An 18509-nucleotide genomic window follows, 5' to 3' on the forward strand; every position below is an offset into this window, starting at 1 on the left:
AAGCAGATAGTCTAAGTTAATTTTTAACAAGGGTAAATTTTTGCTATCACATAGATGGAGATACATGTAAATCTGACATCATGGAGGTCTCAAAACTCTGTGAGGAGAAGCACAGGGACTGGTGGCCAGGTGCCAAGAACTCCAATTCCTGACTGATGGATTGGTTGATTGACTGATTTGTTACACTAACATTTATTGAGAGTTGACTACGCATCATGTACTAGACTGAGTACTTAACATATTGTACTTCGTTTACTCCTTCATAAAGTATTATGAGCTACGTATTGTTATTATCCCAATTTACAGATGAGGAAATCAAGTGTCAGAGCAAACAGGTAACTTGCTCAAGGTGTAGTTAATACGGTCACCTAACTCGAACTGATTCTGAAGGATGAACTTTTAGCCACTCTGTGACAACAATTTTAGACTTCCTACCTTTTACGTATTTTCCTCTCTCTTCTTAAGCTTATATGAGGCTATAAGACTCACTTGCGATTGTGAGCATGAGCGTGCACACACACACACACACACACATCAGGTAATCGTCACAGTCACTGATTCAGTTTCATAATAATCTATTGGCCTTTTCAGCTTCATTCTCATGCCCGTCCTGTTCCTAGGTCATATAAGGCAACTTTCTACTACTCCCCTCAACGCCCAAACTCTATAAAAGCACCAACAGTGAAGCACAAGTTGAATCAAGGAGTTACTTGAATAGATTTTGATTGTTACTTTTATAACTTCAACACATGAAGGTTAAGTCCAACATACAGGAGCTTCCCTATGACAGTCTCTTCTTCCCCCATTTACAGTAAACAGAGTCCCCCCACCTTGCTTATCCCTATGCTATCTCCACTTTCTTTCTTCACTTGACCCCCTCCGTCTGGGACTTAATACCTGAAGTGAAATCCTAGTCCTTCTATTATGATGCCACTGGTGTGAGTGTGACCGATTCACTCATACTTTCTGGATCTCAGCGTCTTCATCTCTAAAAAATTCCAGACTAGCTTATGGCAAAGGTTAGTGCCAAAAATCTAATGAAACAGTAGATGTGGAAATGCTCTTAAAATTCTAAGAGTTGTACAATAATAAGGCTACCTGGGCTACCTACCCTTACCATGTGCCAGGTACTACACTACGAAATTGAAGTGAACATTCTTATTTAGTCCTTCCCAAAACACTATGAGGCAGAAATTACTACAGGCGAGGAAAATGAAGGCCCGAGCACTAAAGTAACCTGCCCGGGACCACACAGCTAGAAAACTGGAATGCAAGCCCATATTCATTATACTGAATTGCACTTGTTTCAGGAATGGCCACTTCAATTCTGCAAAAAAAAAATAAAATAATAAAAGAAAAAAGTGGGGGAGTGTAGGGGGGTGTCTCTAATTCCACTGTCTGGTGTTTGTCCTGAAGCAAGGTTAATTCATGTTGAGGTTAGGGTGACACCTGAGCATCAGGCTTTTTGAAAGCTCCCAGGTGATTCCAATGTGCTACCAGAGTGCTACGCTACTGCCCGACACTGGCAGAGACCAGCATGTTCAGATATGGGCTCTGAGTGCTCCCTTCCCAAATGGGAGGCACAGGGGCAAGGTGGGTGGGGGAACGGAGAAGTCAACTGAGAATTGATGGAATCCAATATTCATTGCAGCGTTCTGAATGGCAACTTTCCCAGCAGATGCATTACCAGTCATGTCTCAGCCATAAAACATAGAGCTCTCATTTCCTCAGCGGCCTTATATACTCTAAGTGCTTTTCAGCATTATTAACCTCCATGATCAAAATAGATAGGGAGGCCGAAAGCCAGGGAAAACCTCTTTACATCTTCAGAATTGCAAAGCCATACAGTGAGAAAGAAGTCAGCCTATGTGCGAGCATTCTTGCTTGAGTCAGAAAAACACAGAGCTTGGACAAATTCGCTTTGTGGACATAATTGATTCAGGAGGGTCATGAATTTAGAGAAATAAATGTGTCGTAATCAGACTCATTGCCATTTGTATAACAGCAAGCCTTGTTTGAACAGTGTTTCATACAAACAAGGCTGTCTCAGCTTCTCTTAGGCACATTTCTATACAAAAACTAGGATATGTAGAGCTAAACATCACTCATTTATGACTTCCCAGGATCTAAATTCAACTCCTAGTTACGTGAATCATAGAATTGGTAGGAGACAGCGTTCACTTGTTGTTGGGGAAGTTGGAGAAAGACAGGTAGTCTCTCTCCTCCAAGGAGGCTAGAGTTTGGCCATGTGACTTGGCATAGCCAATTATTAGGTTGGTGCAAAAGTAATTGTGGTTTAAAAGGTTAAAAATAATTGCAAAAACCGCAATTACTTTTGCACCGTCTAATACATGCTTCCACCCTAGGCTCCCATAGATCTTTAAAAGAAGAGTGTGGGACCTGTCAGAGATTTTTCATGGTAGCTTTGGTGAGTCAGAGGATCCAGCAGCAGGGAAACAAGTGTCTAAGAGACACAATCCAGCAGCACAAAATGAATGTTTACAGACTGGTGCCAGCAGCAGTAGAGAGTCACCAAGTAGCAAACAGAAGTGTTTCCAACAGGATCATCTCATGACAATGCCTCAACCATATCTTGCCTCTCTTGATTACTACCTGAACTTACTTGTTGTCCAAACTTCCTGGATATTACGAGCTACCCAAATGCCTTCCAAGGAATTCCTCTTTTCTTTCATTGAACCAGAATAGGCTTTGAGTGTTTCCAACCAAGAACTCTATTAGTGCAGGGTAATATAAGGGGCTCTGATTACTGCTCCTTTATCCAGAAGTTACCCACATGGTCCTACACCTCACAGATGTTTATAATATGGCAATGTCTAAATACAAACCCTTCTCCAGCTCCTAAATCCTCAAATGCAAAATCCAACTCTGAGCAGATTTCCTTCTGTATTCTTGTCCACCATTGTGAGAATTCTGAAAGCAGTACACATGAGTGGTGAGTCACTCGAGTTATGATTTAAGGAGTAAGAGTTAATTTCCTAGTCTGAAGAATGGGAAAAACATAGTATATGGCCTCACTTAGAGGTCATAAGGGGGCTAAGTTAAGTAGCATGAAACAAGCTGTTGAAGCACCAAAATTTAGTCTTTCATTTTTGGGTTATAGATAACCCTAAACCTTATATCTGTCCTATTTGGTCTTCAGATACAGTACTCAAATGTACCACATCCAAAATTATCTCTAAACATTTTTGTCTGACATCTTTTCTGCGGGTGGGGAGATAAAATGTTTTGATCTGAAGGATCTTTTCTTGGTAACTGAACTGAAGATGGGATAGGAAAAGAAATCCAACCCTCATTCTTCAGCCTTCTGCTGTACTATAAGTGTGTCAAGCTGCATTTCAGATTGGGAGTCCACGGAAAAGGTTATCACATATCAGCCAAGGTGCTAATGTAAATGTCTCCAAAAGAGTCAAATAGAGAGGAAACAATATCACCCCAAACCAGTAATTTTCAGACTAAAAACCATCTACTTTATGTCCACCGTCCCTGATGATCTTTCATTCCCGAAGTACTTACTGTCTCTACTCATCATCCATATATAACAAATGGCTCCTGACTTAAAAGGAAATGTGGACAGTTGAAAAAATGTGCTGTCTGGAGAGAAACAGACATAGGTTTAAATACTGCTTCTACTGCTATGAGCTCTGTGGCCTTGAGCAGATTTCCTAACCTCTCCAAGTTTTAATTTTTTCTTCTGTAAAATGTATATATATAATTATATACAATACCTAGCACAGTGCTTGGCTATAGTTAGTAAAAAGGTTGACCTCATCCAGATAGGAGGTTTGAGGAATATCAAATGTGTTCATTTATACAAGACACATTTATTGTCTATCCATCATATATATGTGGACACACACATGCACACACACACATACACAGATAAATAAAATCCAGAATCTGACCTCAGGGAGCAATTGATAATTAAAACATTGCCTCGAGTTTATAATCATCAGAAACATATCTTTTACAACACCCACTTTTTCCCGTCTTCTCAGAAAAAAGTTCTTCTCCCCCCAAAAAACAACATTCAAATTCCTCTCCTAAAAATCCAAGAGTGGCTGTTTTTCTAATTGCTCTACAAGATTCAGCCCAATAATCCCCTTCTCTATAATACCTCTCCATAGATAGCCCCTCCCCACCCCCAGGCAGTCGTATGTTAGTAAATGTTTAGTAACTGTCTTTCTCTGTGCAGGGAAAGCCCTAATTTTCAGTGTCTGCCAATTCTGTAGTGTAAATTCTCCCATCGTGGCTGATTTTAAAATACCTGCACAACATCACTAAACACATAGTTGGGGAGAGGTATACATAGTCAGCTCTCATGAGTTGATGCAAGCTGGCTGCTACGTACCACTGTGCTTCTCTGACAAAAAATCAACCATTCTTTTATTTGTATCCCACTACACTTGGCACTGCTCTGTCTAATATAGTCATTTGTTGCATGTCTGTCCCACCTGCCTCCAATAAACTGTAAGCTCCTTGATGGCAGGAACGTTACCAATACTTTGTTATAGCTCCAGCATTTGGCACACTCCGTGGCCCAGAGTAGGTCCTCAGTGAATGGCCTTTTGAATGAGTGACGTCACAGGAAGCTTTCCGTCTTCTTTGGCACTCCTATCCCCTTAGATAATGCACTGGTTTTGTTAAGTTCATGAGGTTTGCCCTCGGTTTCCCGAACTCCTCTGTAGGTTCTCAGTATTCTATCTCTTCCCCTTTCCCACATGGAGTACAACCAAAAAAGTTCCTGGTAGCAGTCATTTACACCTCAGACTGAATTACGGTAACTGTCTTGTTTCCACAAGCATGCCATGCCTTACCTCTCCCCGGGCAACGAATCATTGTCCTTAATTGAGATGATTTCAATGGCAGCAGGCATGAGTAAAAATTTTATTTTGTATGTGTATAGAAACAGCCTTATAGAAGTTTCTCTCTTGGAAATGGCATTTCTGTATTTGCAAATATTCTCGGGGTCTCACAAGCTTGTGACATTTCAAAATCCATAGCATTTTCACCTGAACTAAAGCAAGCCGACCATTCACTAAATTCATCTGTCCATCCTAAAACACACAAGTCCAGTAAGTCATCAATTCCACTTACTCCCTTTTTTAAAGGCTTGGTATCTCCCAACCACACTGGGGTCCGAAACTCTTGCTTTAACCATCTCACCCTAAAAACAAAACTGTCCTCAAGCATGTTTCATTTCATATAAGAGCTATGTCCCTGACAAACGATATAAAAACAAAATCAGATATTAAGATGCTAAGGCAGATCATTTTTAAAGGAATGTTGGTATCATAATAATAATAATAATAATAATAATAATAATAATAATTAGCATTCAAACTGCTTACTATAGGCCAGTCACTAAACAAACTGCTTTATGTAAGTCTACAACCTTCCGTCGAGCAACAAAACCATTGATGGTGTAAACAATTGCTACTTAAATTCCTCGGTAACACTAAGATTGTTTTATTTTGGATTTTCCTAAAGGAATGTTGTCATTTCAGAACTGTGGCGCAGGTGGACCGAAAGCACACAAGACTTTGTGTATTTATGGAGGATACACTGTGTACTCCACTCTTCAACTAGCAAGAGCCAGGCCAAGCCCTAGGAAACATTAATTTAAGGCATGACATGAAATAATATCCACACAAATGGATTATCTCATATTCAATCACATTTGTTTCAGTATTTATTTAATTAAAAACACAACTATATTTATAATGGCAGCCTATGCCTTCCAAGACCCATCGCCTTATTTCGTTCTGGAAGCATTCACTGAAGAAGAACTTTAAGTACTTCTCTTCATAGCCAAATATATCCTATTTTCATTAGAGGTACCCAAGCACATAGAAATTCAGCATAGCCTTATTGATAATTGCACCTGATTAACCACAAACTGCAATAGAAGGAGGATTGAATGCTTTTATTAATTAGCGTAGTCAAGTCAAGGAAAACAGCCTACATGAGGGATAGCTTGTATAAAAATAATTGACTCATTAATCTTAACCATATGAACATGTTCGCATTAGCAAGGTCAGTCGCTAGAAAGGATTCAAACCGGAATAGCACGTTCACACAAGTATGATTTTGTAGTTATTTCATTTGAACTAGCGTGGAATTCCTTAGAACAGTAAAGGTTTTCAGAAGGACATAATCACAGAAAAGGCAAAAGTTTCATAATGGTAATCCTTGCTTCTCTTTTTCAAGTTTTCAGGGCATTGTGGGGAGAACCCACATTCCAATTTTTACTCCAATGCTAAGGTAGAATTTGCACCCCAAAAACAATTCCATGGGCACATACCTCCTCTTGCTGTGATACTGTAGATATAACTACCAGGCTCACCTCAAGCAGTAGAAGTGTGCGTGCCAGAGGCTGTGAGCCAGACAAATATTGCATTCTGGGGACTACAACTGCTTGCGGAGGGGATTTGGGTACGGGAGCACTTAAGCCTGGAAAGCAGTCATTTAAAATAATAACCAAAGGAAGTACTTCTTCACACAGCAGGTGGTAAACATGTGGAACTTGTTACTCCCCAAGAGGTGAACAAGCCAAGAAATGTAAAGAAGTTCAAGAAGTGTTTGGAAAAATTGCAGATGCCCCATCTCTTACTGGTTGTCAAAGAGAAGTTCGAGGGGTTTGGATGCATTCCCGACTTTTGATGTTGCAGAGGCAGCTGCCACACTCCTTTACAAAACATCCCTGGATCCAGCCTATTCAAAAGAAATATTTGGTGGAATGAACCATTAGATTGACCCAATATGGCATATCTTTTGCTCTTATATTCTTAAAGGTAGCCTTCAGATGAGCCCTCAACAGAAGTACCAAAAAATTTGGGCTCTTGTGCTGGCCTAGCTTCTTAAAAGCTGTGCGACTCTGGAAAAGTCTTAAAACTTCCATGAACTCATCTGTGAAATGAGCTTGATTATATCTGTGGGGACAGAGCCCCAAAAAGCAGTTTCCAGGCTCTCGGACTCACATAGAAAGGTGCTGGCTCAGGTAGTAAATGGCCGTCGACTGTGATCAAATGGCCAGCAGCTGTGGCTAGTTGGCCGTCAGCTGTAACCAGTGAGCCATTAGCCATGAATATAACTGCCGTGGCTAGGCTAGTAGCAAAAAGAAAATGGGGGCTAGCAAGAAGATGGTGGCTGAGCCTGCAAGTGGAGCAGTGAGGGTTGAGAATTGTGTGGCTCCTGTTTCCTGTGTCTCCAACCCAGCCACCAGCGAGAATATAGTGGTGTGACTCCCCTACTTATGGCTCCGTGGGTGTTCCTTTTTGGCCTCACCATGTCCTGCGTTCTTATGTGGGGAGCGGGACCAGAGACCCCAGAGACCCTGCCTGACACCCCGCACGACACATGGCGTAGTCGGCAGGATCCCCTGCATGACAATATCTCTCCTCCTTTATAACATCGTAGTGTTATGAGAATCAAGCTCAATGACGCTTTCTAAACTGTAAAGTGCGGTGAGAATGGGAGGGTAGCATTTTTCGTAATCCAAATTGTGGGGACAGAGTCCGATTGCAGTTTCCAGGCTCTCAGCCTCACGTGGAAAGGTGCTGGCTCAGGTAGTAAATGGCCATCAACTGTGATTGGATGGCCATCAGCTGTGGCTAGTTGGCCGTCAGCTGTAACCAGTGAGCCATTGGCCACGAATGTAACTGCCCTGGCTACGCGAGCAGAAAAAAATGGGGGCTAGCAAGAAGATGGTGGCTGGCAAGCACGGATTGCAGTTAGGACAGCGGGTTGCAGACAGTGTGGCTCCTGCTTCCTGTGTCTCCAACCCAGCCGCCAGCGAGACTATAGTGGTGTGACTCCCCTACCTATGGCTCCGTGGGTGTTCCTTTTTGGCCTCACCGTGTCCTGTGTTCTTATGTGGGGATCAGGACCAGAGACCCCCCCATGACACCCTACATGACACAAATATTCCTGGATGCTTCATGGGCAATTCATAGAGGTGCTGCGTCCGAAAGAAAAAAATCAATTCTGAAAAAGCTTAGACGATTATGAGACAACTAACATCTAAAGGATTCTCTTTTCCTCTCATGGCCACACAGTCTATTTATCATCGCAGCTGCTACAAACTTTTTCCTCTCTGTCCTCATCAAGCTCCAGACTGCCTCTCCCTGTCCCTCTCCAAACTCTCTTCTCAAGCTCTATTTGAAAAACCAGTTTAGTTTCTCTTCCCATTACTCATTATCCCCATCAGCAAAACAAAGTCCAGGATCTGAAGAAATTAACAGAAGGGTGTCATACCTTAATTTTTTTGCCCCTCACAATTATTTCCACCTTAGAATGCCGTGATATGGTGTATAATAAATTTTCACTGCTTCGTGTGAGAGGTGTGTCATAGGGGAGTAGGTTTAGAAGTCAAACATCTCAAATCAGCAAATGCTTTCTTAAGTACCTGTTGTTCTGTAGACACTGTGGCAGTGGCAAGGGTCAGGGAAATCCATGTCACCTTATAAAGGCTGCAGTCCCTGAGGATTATCAAAGCTGACACTCTTTGATGTCACTATCACATTTGTGCCCCCACAATGACTTGCTTCTATGAAGTTGTTTATCCAGCAACTCTCTGACCTTCCTCTGATCACAGTGTAATGAGTATACTAATTCAGTGGCTTTGGATTCAAAAGAATCAGTGCTTGAGTCTTATGCCCACCATTTAAAAGCTGTGAGGACTTGGACAAGTCACTTATCCTCTGTGGGCTACTGTTTCCTTATCTATAGATGTAGATTAAAAATATGCATATATCCCATTAGGATTAAATGACATGAGGTACATAAAGCACATATATGCTAGTCCTGGCATAGAGTAAGAATGCAAGAAATGACAACTGTGACTGTCACAGATCTTCTGAGGTTCCACATATATCTATATGGTGCCACAGAAGCTGGAAGCATGCTTGGTGGCATGAAAACACCAGCTGCTACAATTTGCACAATGCCATCCCCAGTGATGTAGGAGATGACTACCCAGGGAACAACCAAATAGTTGACTCATTCTCCTAGTGTTCCACCTCAGCTGGCTGTTCAAGATACTGGAAAACTGCTTTTGCTCCAGAGGAGACCATACCCTGGATCTTTCCCTGGAGTCACTGTGGCAGGTGGCGTTCGTCTTGTCTTCCACATACTGTTGTTCTCTTCAAGGATCATTGCTTGTCTAAGCCACGTATTAATTTCTTAATATTCTGGAATGGTCTCCCTCTGAGTGTTACAGGCTTCCATGTAAGCCGTTCACTCTGGGCCTATTAAATACTGTATTTGCTTAACAGCCAAATAGTTGCTGTGTAAACATGCTGTGGAAAGGGATATTCTCAATGAGCTATATTAGAGGTCAGTGCATAGTCTCATTGCTTGGTGAGGAGACCATAACTCTCTCACCCTCATCCCTCACATTCCAGGGAGAGTGGAAAGATGTCACCACAGATACCCACTAGGGAAACCTTTTACCCAAACCACATAACCCTTAGGTCTTCCAGATACTAAGTTTTTACCTTCATTATCTGAATAACTTGGAAATTAGCATTTACTATTCTCCAAGAAAAAAAATAATTATTCCCATTGAAACCAAAGACCATTTTTATTTCAGAAAAAAATCAGATGGCATGTAAGAAAACAGCAGGGGTGAGAGGGAATTAATTTCAGTACCTTACAGCCATCGACATTGATTTTTCCCAAATTTGTAAAAAAGAAAAGATTTCACAGCTGAGCTGAGATCAAAAGTGGTGCATTTAACAGGATCTTGAGAATCCAGAAGACCATCTTGTTTAAATACCTTTAAGAATCTACAGTATGATTCTTTAAACCTGGTGTCAACAAAAGGGCAAATAGGTTGGGGGAGGGTGGACATATAGCAGAAACCATCTGCTAAAAGGCAACACTAGGGAGCCCCTCAACACATTTCAGGGAGTCAATGTACAATTGCCCCAGCTAATGAGTCATGCCTTTCCTGCCTCTCTCCTCACTTTGCTGCAAGTTTCACGATCACGGAGAAGGCAGTGGGAGACCTACGTGATAGGGAGTGGCGTAAACATGAAGTACCAGGTGTCATGGGGGAACCCTGCAACCTAAATTCTACGGAAACAGTTCTGTTTCAAGAAGTTGGATTGTCAAAGAAGACACTGAGAGTGCTACTCAGATGACAGCAAGAACAGTTTAATCTTTTTCTTGACATCTGCTACTAGAATGTCAGAAAACCCCATGACCCACTGATCAAGACAGCAAAGGATCACAGTGGAAATGGAGATGAGGATCTGATAGGTCTAAGTTCTTCAATTTCTCCAAGCATTTGGTGAGTCCATACTATATGGTAGATGCTGTATTAGATACTTGGAGGCAGAAGAATACAAAGGTGAAGAAGGCATTAAAACTGCCCCAGAGTGGCTCAGGGAAGAGAAGACAATACTTAGAGAGGGAAAATTTGAGACCCACATACCAGACTTGTGAAAAAATTTCTTAACAGAGGTATAAAAAAGTCTGGTGTACTAGTGGAAAACTTTATGGAAAGGATGCAATTAAAGTTGGGTTTTGAAGAAAGATTTGGAAGAAAAGGAAAATGACAGAGGTGATTTGGTAGTTTCTATACTGGTTGCCTGGGTAGATAGTGATGTCATTGACCAGGAGAAAGCAGCAGAGGGGAGCAAGTTCGCAAGGCAAGTAAGTTCAATTAGAGAATAATATGGCTGAATTACTTCATCCAGATAGTGATAGCCAAAGGATATTTGGAAATTCAGTTCTCGGTCTTGAGAAACCTGGGTGGCACTCTTTCCTGGGTGCTGTATGTGTGTAAAGACAAGCAATATGGTATGCAGAGTGGTTGTCTGGGCCCACATCCCACACAATGCAGGTGACTTGGACACTTTCGCTTCTTGTATATTACCCCTTGCAAAGCCATAGCCTTTGGTTGCTACCCTCCGATGTTATGATTTAACTTGAGAGAATTGCACTAAAAGACCATGTCTACATTTTCAGGGTTTTGGCAGAAAAAACTATTAGGATAATTTTTATCTTGTATTGGTTTCTCTAATAGACCTGGGGGAACAAAATGAAAAACTCGCCCTCTTCATAAAATGTCAGCCTGCTCTGAGCCTGTGTTCTAAATCTCAGCAGGGAGGGGAGCTTTCGTGGAGACAGTCTTTGGTGGAGACAGTCACTGTGAAGCCTTCTTAGTAGCCTATTCTACAAAGAAGGAAAAAATCAAGAAATGGGCAAGGGCTCAAGCTTCACAGCAGCATCTTTGTGGAATAAAAACAATGAAGGCGGTTGCCTCTTTCGGCCGCACTAGGCAGCAGATAGCCTCACGGGCCGCGTGATGCGTGGGCAGAGGAAGGGTGCCGCGTCCGTGTTCCGCGCGCACGTGAAGCACCGCAAGGGTGCCGCTCGTCTGCGCGCCATGGATTTCTCCGAGCGGCACTGGTACATCAAGGGCATCGTGAAGGATATCATCCACGACCCAGGTCGTGGCGCGCCCCTCGCCAAGGTTGTCTCCCGTGATCCGTACCAGTTTAAGAAGTGGACGGAGCTGTTCATTGCCACCGAAGGCATCCACACCGGGCAGTTCGTGTACTGTGGCAGGAAGCCTCAGTTGAATATTGGCAATGTGCTCCCGGTGGGCACCATGCCTGAGGGCACCATCGTGAGCTGTCTGGAGGAGAAGCCTGGTGACCGGGGCAAGCTGGCCCGAGCCCCTGGCAACTATGCCACCGTCATCTCCCACAATCCTGAGACCAAAAAGACCCGAGTGAAGCTGCCCTCCGGCTCCAAGAAGGTCATTTCCTCTGCCAACAGAGCTGTGGTCGGTGTGGTGGCCGGAGGTGGCCGCATTGACAAGCCCATCCTGAAGGCCGGCCGAGCCTACCACAAGTACAAGGCAAAGAGGAATTGTTGGCCCCGTGTGCGGGGTGTGGCCAGGAAGCCTGTGGAGCATCCGTTTGGAGGTGGCAACCACCAGCACATCGGCAAACCCTCTACCATCCTCAGAGATGCCCCTGCTGGCTGCAGAGTGGGTCTCATTGCTGCCCGCCGGCCCGGGCGTCTACGGGGAACTAAGACTGTGCAGGAGAAAGAGAACTAGGGCTGGGGGGCTCAAAAAGTCTTTCCTTTTGCCACTAAAAAAAAAAATAAAAAAGAAAGAAAAAGAACAATGAAGGCCTCTTCCAGGTCTGAAGACCCTCCGGGAACCACAACAATTCCTGCAGGGCTTCTGTGAATCCAAAGATGGGAAGAGCTTCCAAGAAGACCCAATTTTAGCAGGTGAGGATAACAAAGAAATGTGAACATATTCTGTACATTATAAAATGCTATTCAAATGGAAGGCATTATTACTACTCAAATGCTCAATGCCACTTCCCCATTACAAACTGCTCTCAGGAAAGCTTTTCATTTCGCACATTCATTCATACAAGGTGAACAGAAGCTAATGCATAACCCCCTCAGGTTTTGTGTGTTTAGGTAATTTCTGGCATGAATGAACAGGTGAAAATAAGTTGGTAAGTATGTGTGTGTGTGCACGTGTGTGTGGGAGTGTGTAAAGCACAGTTCGTGAATCCACCTTGATGAAAAGCACAATATGGCCACTAGTGACGCTAATCGTGGAGGAGCCCCCAGGCAGAAAAATAGGCCAGGCATGCTGTGTTCAAGCTCAAGCCACTGTGCAGGCACCATTTTTATTTCACGATGATACAACACATACAAATAGGTATAACTTTAACAACAGCAGCTACTATAGATATATACATGTATATGTGTATATAACATATATTTATATATTATATAAATTAGATAATTGTATAATAATTTTTTTTTCCATTCTGTTTCAGGTTTTCTGATAAGGATCCTGAAATTTTTGTCCTAAATCCACTTGCTATTTGATTGTAAGTAGACAAAGGGTGGGTATGGGGGATGTGTGTGTGTGTGTGTGTGTGTGTGTGTAAGAGAGAGAGAAGATATTTGTGTTCCGTATTTCCCTAACAGTTGTTATGTCTCACATCCTTCATTTTGCCTGTAAGATACTATGTTCTTCCTATGTGGTACTTCCACTTTTGAAGTCCAAATTTTCTGGTAGTCATACTTTCATGGGGAGATAGATGGAGGTGTCCTTCTCTAGTTATGGACTTTCTACAAAGCACATGGAATCCTAAAGGCAAGATGAGGAATGTGAAACATAACAGCCATTAGGGAAGTACAGAACCCAAAAATCTCTCTCTTACACACACAAAATCATTCCCCTACCCCACCCCTGCCCACTTACAATCAAATGGCAAGTGGATTTAGGACAAGAATTCCAGGACCCTATCAGAAGACCTGAGACAGAATGGAAAAGTAGGCCGCCCTGCTGCTTCCAGCATTCCCCAGAGAACTCCACGCCTTCCAACAGCAAGCATGTCTGCTTCTATTTCTGACTCTTCCTTCAGGAGGCCCCTCAGGGCTTGGCTGCTCTGTTCCAAGAGTACAACCCAGGGCGTTCTGTCAGGTTGCTCCAGTTTCTATATTAGACTCAGCATTTATGTATTGATACGCATTCCCCCAAATCCATTTTCCATCATTAAAAGGTCTGACACTGGTGGCCAGAATAATCTGCCACTCTGTTTCCCTCTTCCTGCCATGGCCCATCCATTCAATATTTACACTGAAAAAATAGAAGAAATGATTACAAAACGCACAAACTTTAGAATGAGCTGTGTATCCATGTGAAGAAAAAGACATTAGCTTTTCCTTTCACACTCACCTTACCTTGAGTTTGAGAAGGCTCTCTCGGAGTTTCGGGGCTTATTATAATAAAGCCACACAGTTAGTTGTTCCTGTCCTGCAGAAGGACAAACATCCCACTGTAAGAACCAAATATGACACCCCTTAGCTGAGGAGGGATCATTTACTTTCATGCAGGAAACATCTTATCTCACATGTTCATCTGCATTGAGGGCTTTTTTCAAATCTAATTTTATACCAATCAACTCACCTGTCCATCAACAAACTGTATGGGGACAGGGAAGTGGGGGATTGCTAAACTTAGGTCAGAGTTATGAGGCTGGACAGGGAAAATAGCTGATGGAGCAGACCTTGGATGAAAAAAAGGGAGTCCTGGGCAGGAGGAAAGGGGAAACCCTGTGGGTGACACCTGGAAGGCCTCTTTCCAATAAAACGTCCAGGGAAATAGCCACAGCAGGATTCACAGTCAGCTTTCAAGGGGCGAAGTTTAAACATTCACTGAACAAACGTGCATGGAGAAAGACTTCAGGAAAATAGTAAATGAAAAAGACACAGCAATCTATCTCTGCTTCCTTTCACCCTTCCCTCCTTCCTTCCTTCCTTCCTTTCTTTTTTTTAAATTTAGTACTTGCAATCACTGGTTCCATAAAGGTTTGTACTGGCTTCTAAATGAAAAACAAACCCATTTGGCACATCCAATAGAATCATTAAAATAAGGATAAAAAAAAATAAGAGATGTGGAAGAATGAAACAGTGTGGAGAAGAGAAATCACTGTAACATAAACTCTAGGCTAAGTATATTTATCACAACTAACCTATAATCTAGCTTTGAACTATCCTATGGACATAATGAGTTGCACAACACTTATTAACTAATGAAAAGAAAGTATAACCTGCATAATGGGAAACCAAAATTTAATGTTGAGAAAATAGTTAAGTGGAGATTAATTGTATTAAAATTGAAACTGAGTTACAGAACATGACTATATGCCAGATATTTTCTCACTTAATGCTCACAGTAAACCTACGATATAGCCGTTCTCATGCCCATTTCACAGATGAAGAAACAGCCTCTGAGAAGTAGAGTGACCAGGACATTAAGCAACGTTATGGAGAATTTATTCAATGACAACTTGACGCATGCCACAAAATTGTTCTTTATTTGGTCAAAGACCTAAAAGAAGCAAAGTCACCAAGATTACCAGGTTCTTCAAGAAGCATCTGATATCACAAATGAGTAGAACCTCCACTTGAGAAAGGAAGAGTCGAGTTGGCATCAGGGAACTATTTAGGTTCCATCCATAAGCGTGACATATCACAGAACCAACTTCAGAGCAGCACTTTACTGTTTTTGCTGTTGTATAATCATACATCCAGGAGCAAAATCTATGCAGCTAGAGCAGGAAGGAAAGTCTGTGAACTCTCTGGGATCCTGTCCTAAATATTACTTTTCAGAGGGGTGGATGACAACTGTTAAGTTTCAATCTGTCATGTGCCAGATTCCCAGGAACTTCCAGTAAAAATGAAACAGTGATTTCTCAGGCTTCTGGAGGTAGTTGAGAGTGGGGAGCTGGGCGGAACCTGATTGGGTTTGGTGGGTCAGCTATTTTACTGCCATATGTCTCTTTCACATAATAATTCATTTGATCCTCATGGCAATCCTGAGAGATATATAATATGATGGTTTTCAATCCCATTTCGTGGATCACAAAACTGAGGTCATGAGAGATTAAGATTTTGCCCACAAATCATGACAAAACCTAGATCTCCTGGTGCTAAAGCCTGTGCTTTTTGTTCTTTACCCCACTTTCCCTCCCAGGAAGAAACGCCCTCTTGGAGGATGAAGAACAGCCCTGCATATTGTAGAAAATCCTATTTAAACTGATTGTGTGTCGGGAGAGCTACGTGCCTGCCTGATAATAATTTCCTTTCTTTTCGGTATTCTCTGAGCAGTAACTTCCAGACCTCAGAAAGCTGACTTCTACAACTGAGCAACTCAAAATCCTGCAATTAATTTTACCCTTCTGCCGTGCTTCCTGCATTTCTGCTATTGTCTGGTTCTGATTTTCTACATCCTGTTCCAAAATTGGGACTCATTCAAAACCAAGCACCTCCTTTATAGGTTCCACCAGCTCCTCACTCAGCCATCTTCAGAGGCCTGACAAATCATTGTTTCATTCTTGCTGGAAGTCCCAGGGAGCCGGGCACATAGTCTGGCAGACTGAAACTTGACAGCTGCCTCCCCAAGCCTTCTGAAAGGCAAAATTTAGGACAGCATCCCAGAGAGTTTACAGACTTTGCTTCCTGCCCTAGCTTCATAGATTCTGCTCCCGGATATAAGATTAAGCGATGGCTAAAATTCCAGAGTTCTGAAAATATACTGTCAGCTGAGATGACAGAAAACAGATGTGTGGAGCTTAGTTTCTTGTAGTGTCTGGTGGAGGAGTTAAAGATTTTAACAAGGCATGAGAGTGGGGAGTAGGAGTGGGAGAAATGGGGGTAAAGGCCGTGTGCACTAGCTGCCTTGAAATCTTGGTTTGGAAGCAATAGTTAGAGAATTGTGTAATATCATACTCTTTTGTCCTGTTAAAGAGTAATAAAATGGAAAAGTCTAAGTAAAAGGGTATAGAGAATATCACTTTTTGTTGGCACCAGGCAAACTGCACTGCTGTGCTCATAACTGGTTTGAAATTGAGAAAACCTAAGTGTTTACCATTATAACTTCTCTCAATAGATGTGAGGGAATCGGGATTCAAGTGCTAAAGTTTTCTGTCTAAGAGGGTAATGGAAGAATATTTATTTTGAAAACACAAATTCACGTGAGTCTTATCCATCCGAAAGTTTTATAACAGTTATAATGACAATGACAACTCAAGTGTCATGGACTCCTGATTCTACTTGCTACTACAGGACCACAGTCCTCCATGAAATAATTCCTATTATCTTATCTATTTCTGGGAGTCCCCAGGCAAGGTCTTACATATGCTCACAGATCAGTCCACTGCTACCACTTCTATCACCTCAACTACCACACCAAAGCCCTCAAGGTGCGAAACCTGGGGAAAGAGATGGCTCTCACCCCTCTGCTATGCGACACCTGCTCAGGGAAGCCAGAAAGCAGTATTACTTCTATTCTTCTTCTTTCTGGTGTTTTAAATGCAATAACTTTGTCATATTTTTACCAACATCCCTTTATCTCTGTAGAACCAGAAATGAATTCCTGAGATTGGGCCAGAAAGAAGAGATATATTTGAGTGGCAACCTTCAGACTATACCCAGAAAGCCCCCTTTCTCTGACAGCCAATACTTGGCTATAACAAAGCCAAGTTGTCATACCAGTGTCCTTTGCCCCAGAGGTTCCTCAGTACCTTGAAGAAACAGACTTCTAGCAAACCCACTACAACTCATCAGACATTCATTCATTCAATAAATGCTTACTTGAGTGTCTACTATGCACCAGAAATAAATGAATGTCAACGTTCTAATGCATCAGTTCTCTTTAGACCCTATCTCAGTCCTGGGCATATCTGCTCCTTCCAAAATGTAAGAGCCTGCCAGCAGTCACTGATAACCACAAGGATGTATTTCCAATTGTATCACCATCTGAATGCATGTAATATTAATCATTCCACACTCAAACATCTCTTTTCTAAAAAATTATTCAGAAGCCCATAGGCATAGCTATACTTAGAAAGCTGTATAGGCTTTTGGGAAAACAAAACAATCCCACCAACAAAAGACTCCACCATATCAGTAAAAAAGAAAGAGTGGGCATTATCATTAAAGTACACATGTAAGTACCAAAGTGACTACAAGGTCTGGACAGAATTTCACACAAACATATACAGTGAAGTGAAAGAAAGAGTAACAATTTCTCTTATCTTCTTAAGAGATAAATGGGTGTACCTTGTAATTGTCTCCTATATACCTCGGGAGGGAGTAATTTCTGAGTTATGAATTTACAGCTCCAACAGTCAAAAAGCCCATGAACTTGCTTTGTAAAATTGAAAGGTTGTGCCTCATTGAATCCATTATGTTTTTCAAGAAGGTACCCTAAGAAAGGGAGGGTGGGAAGATAGTCACCTGTTTCCTCAAAGAAAATGTCACCATTTTATCTCTACGAGGCTTGCGAGTCCAGGTTATAAAAAAGATTCCATAACCAAGTTGGAAATCACTGGACTTACATGTGGGCATTGGTGTAGTTCTGTGCAGGATATTTTACACAGGATATTTGGGGACATACTCACAGGTACTCAAGTTTCCGCAGAAGAGCACATTTGCATTCAACACTCATTTCATCTGCAAGTTACTCACTGTCATCAAACAAAAAGCAAATGTCAGTGGGAAATGATGGATGGAGAAAGAATTAGGGTATATGGGCCTTAACAACCCTTGAAAGACAAAAAGTAACCACAAAAGAGATGGTTTAGAAAAATATTGAATACAAATTTTGCTGGTTTCGTAAGCTTATCAAGAATCAACATTCCATTCAGTGTGTGTGTGTGTGTACATGTGACACATGTCACATGCATATATCTCAAATAAATATATATTTATACTCTTTAACATTTTCTGGTAGCATAATTTATTAAGGTAGTAGTTAATGTTTTGGTATTTTCTTTTGTTTTTATTTTGCTGTTATGCAAGAATGAGAAGAAAGGACAGTTATGTGTAATTTGGTCTCGGTATTTTTTATCTGGCTGCCTTTTTTCTCACTTGAATACATCTGTAGGACCCAAAGCAGAATTTACTTGAAAACAACTCTTTTTCAGGCTTTTGTA

At 41.9% G+C, this 18509-nt stretch overlaps 1 protein-coding gene across 1 annotated transcript in view; it reads left to right on the top strand.

The window, feature by feature from the left end:
• LOC117031511 (60S ribosomal protein L8-like) overlaps positions 1-12094 on the top strand; it is a 161888-nt gene extending 149794 nt beyond the window's left edge. The window contains exon 2 of the mRNA XM_033122009.1: positions 11306-12094. Within this exon, the coding sequence (XP_032977900.1) occupies positions 11306-12094 (789 nt within the window). The remainder of the gene's footprint in view (positions 1-11305) is intronic.
• The last annotated feature ends 6415 nt before the right edge of the window (positions 12095-18509 follow it).

Source organism: Rhinolophus ferrumequinum, chromosome 12 (assembly GCF_004115265.2).
Source record: "Rhinolophus ferrumequinum isolate MPI-CBG mRhiFer1 chromosome 12, mRhiFer1_v1.p, whole genome shotgun sequence".
NCBI classification, from domain to species: domain Eukaryota; kingdom Metazoa; phylum Chordata; class Mammalia; order Chiroptera; family Rhinolophidae; genus Rhinolophus; species Rhinolophus ferrumequinum.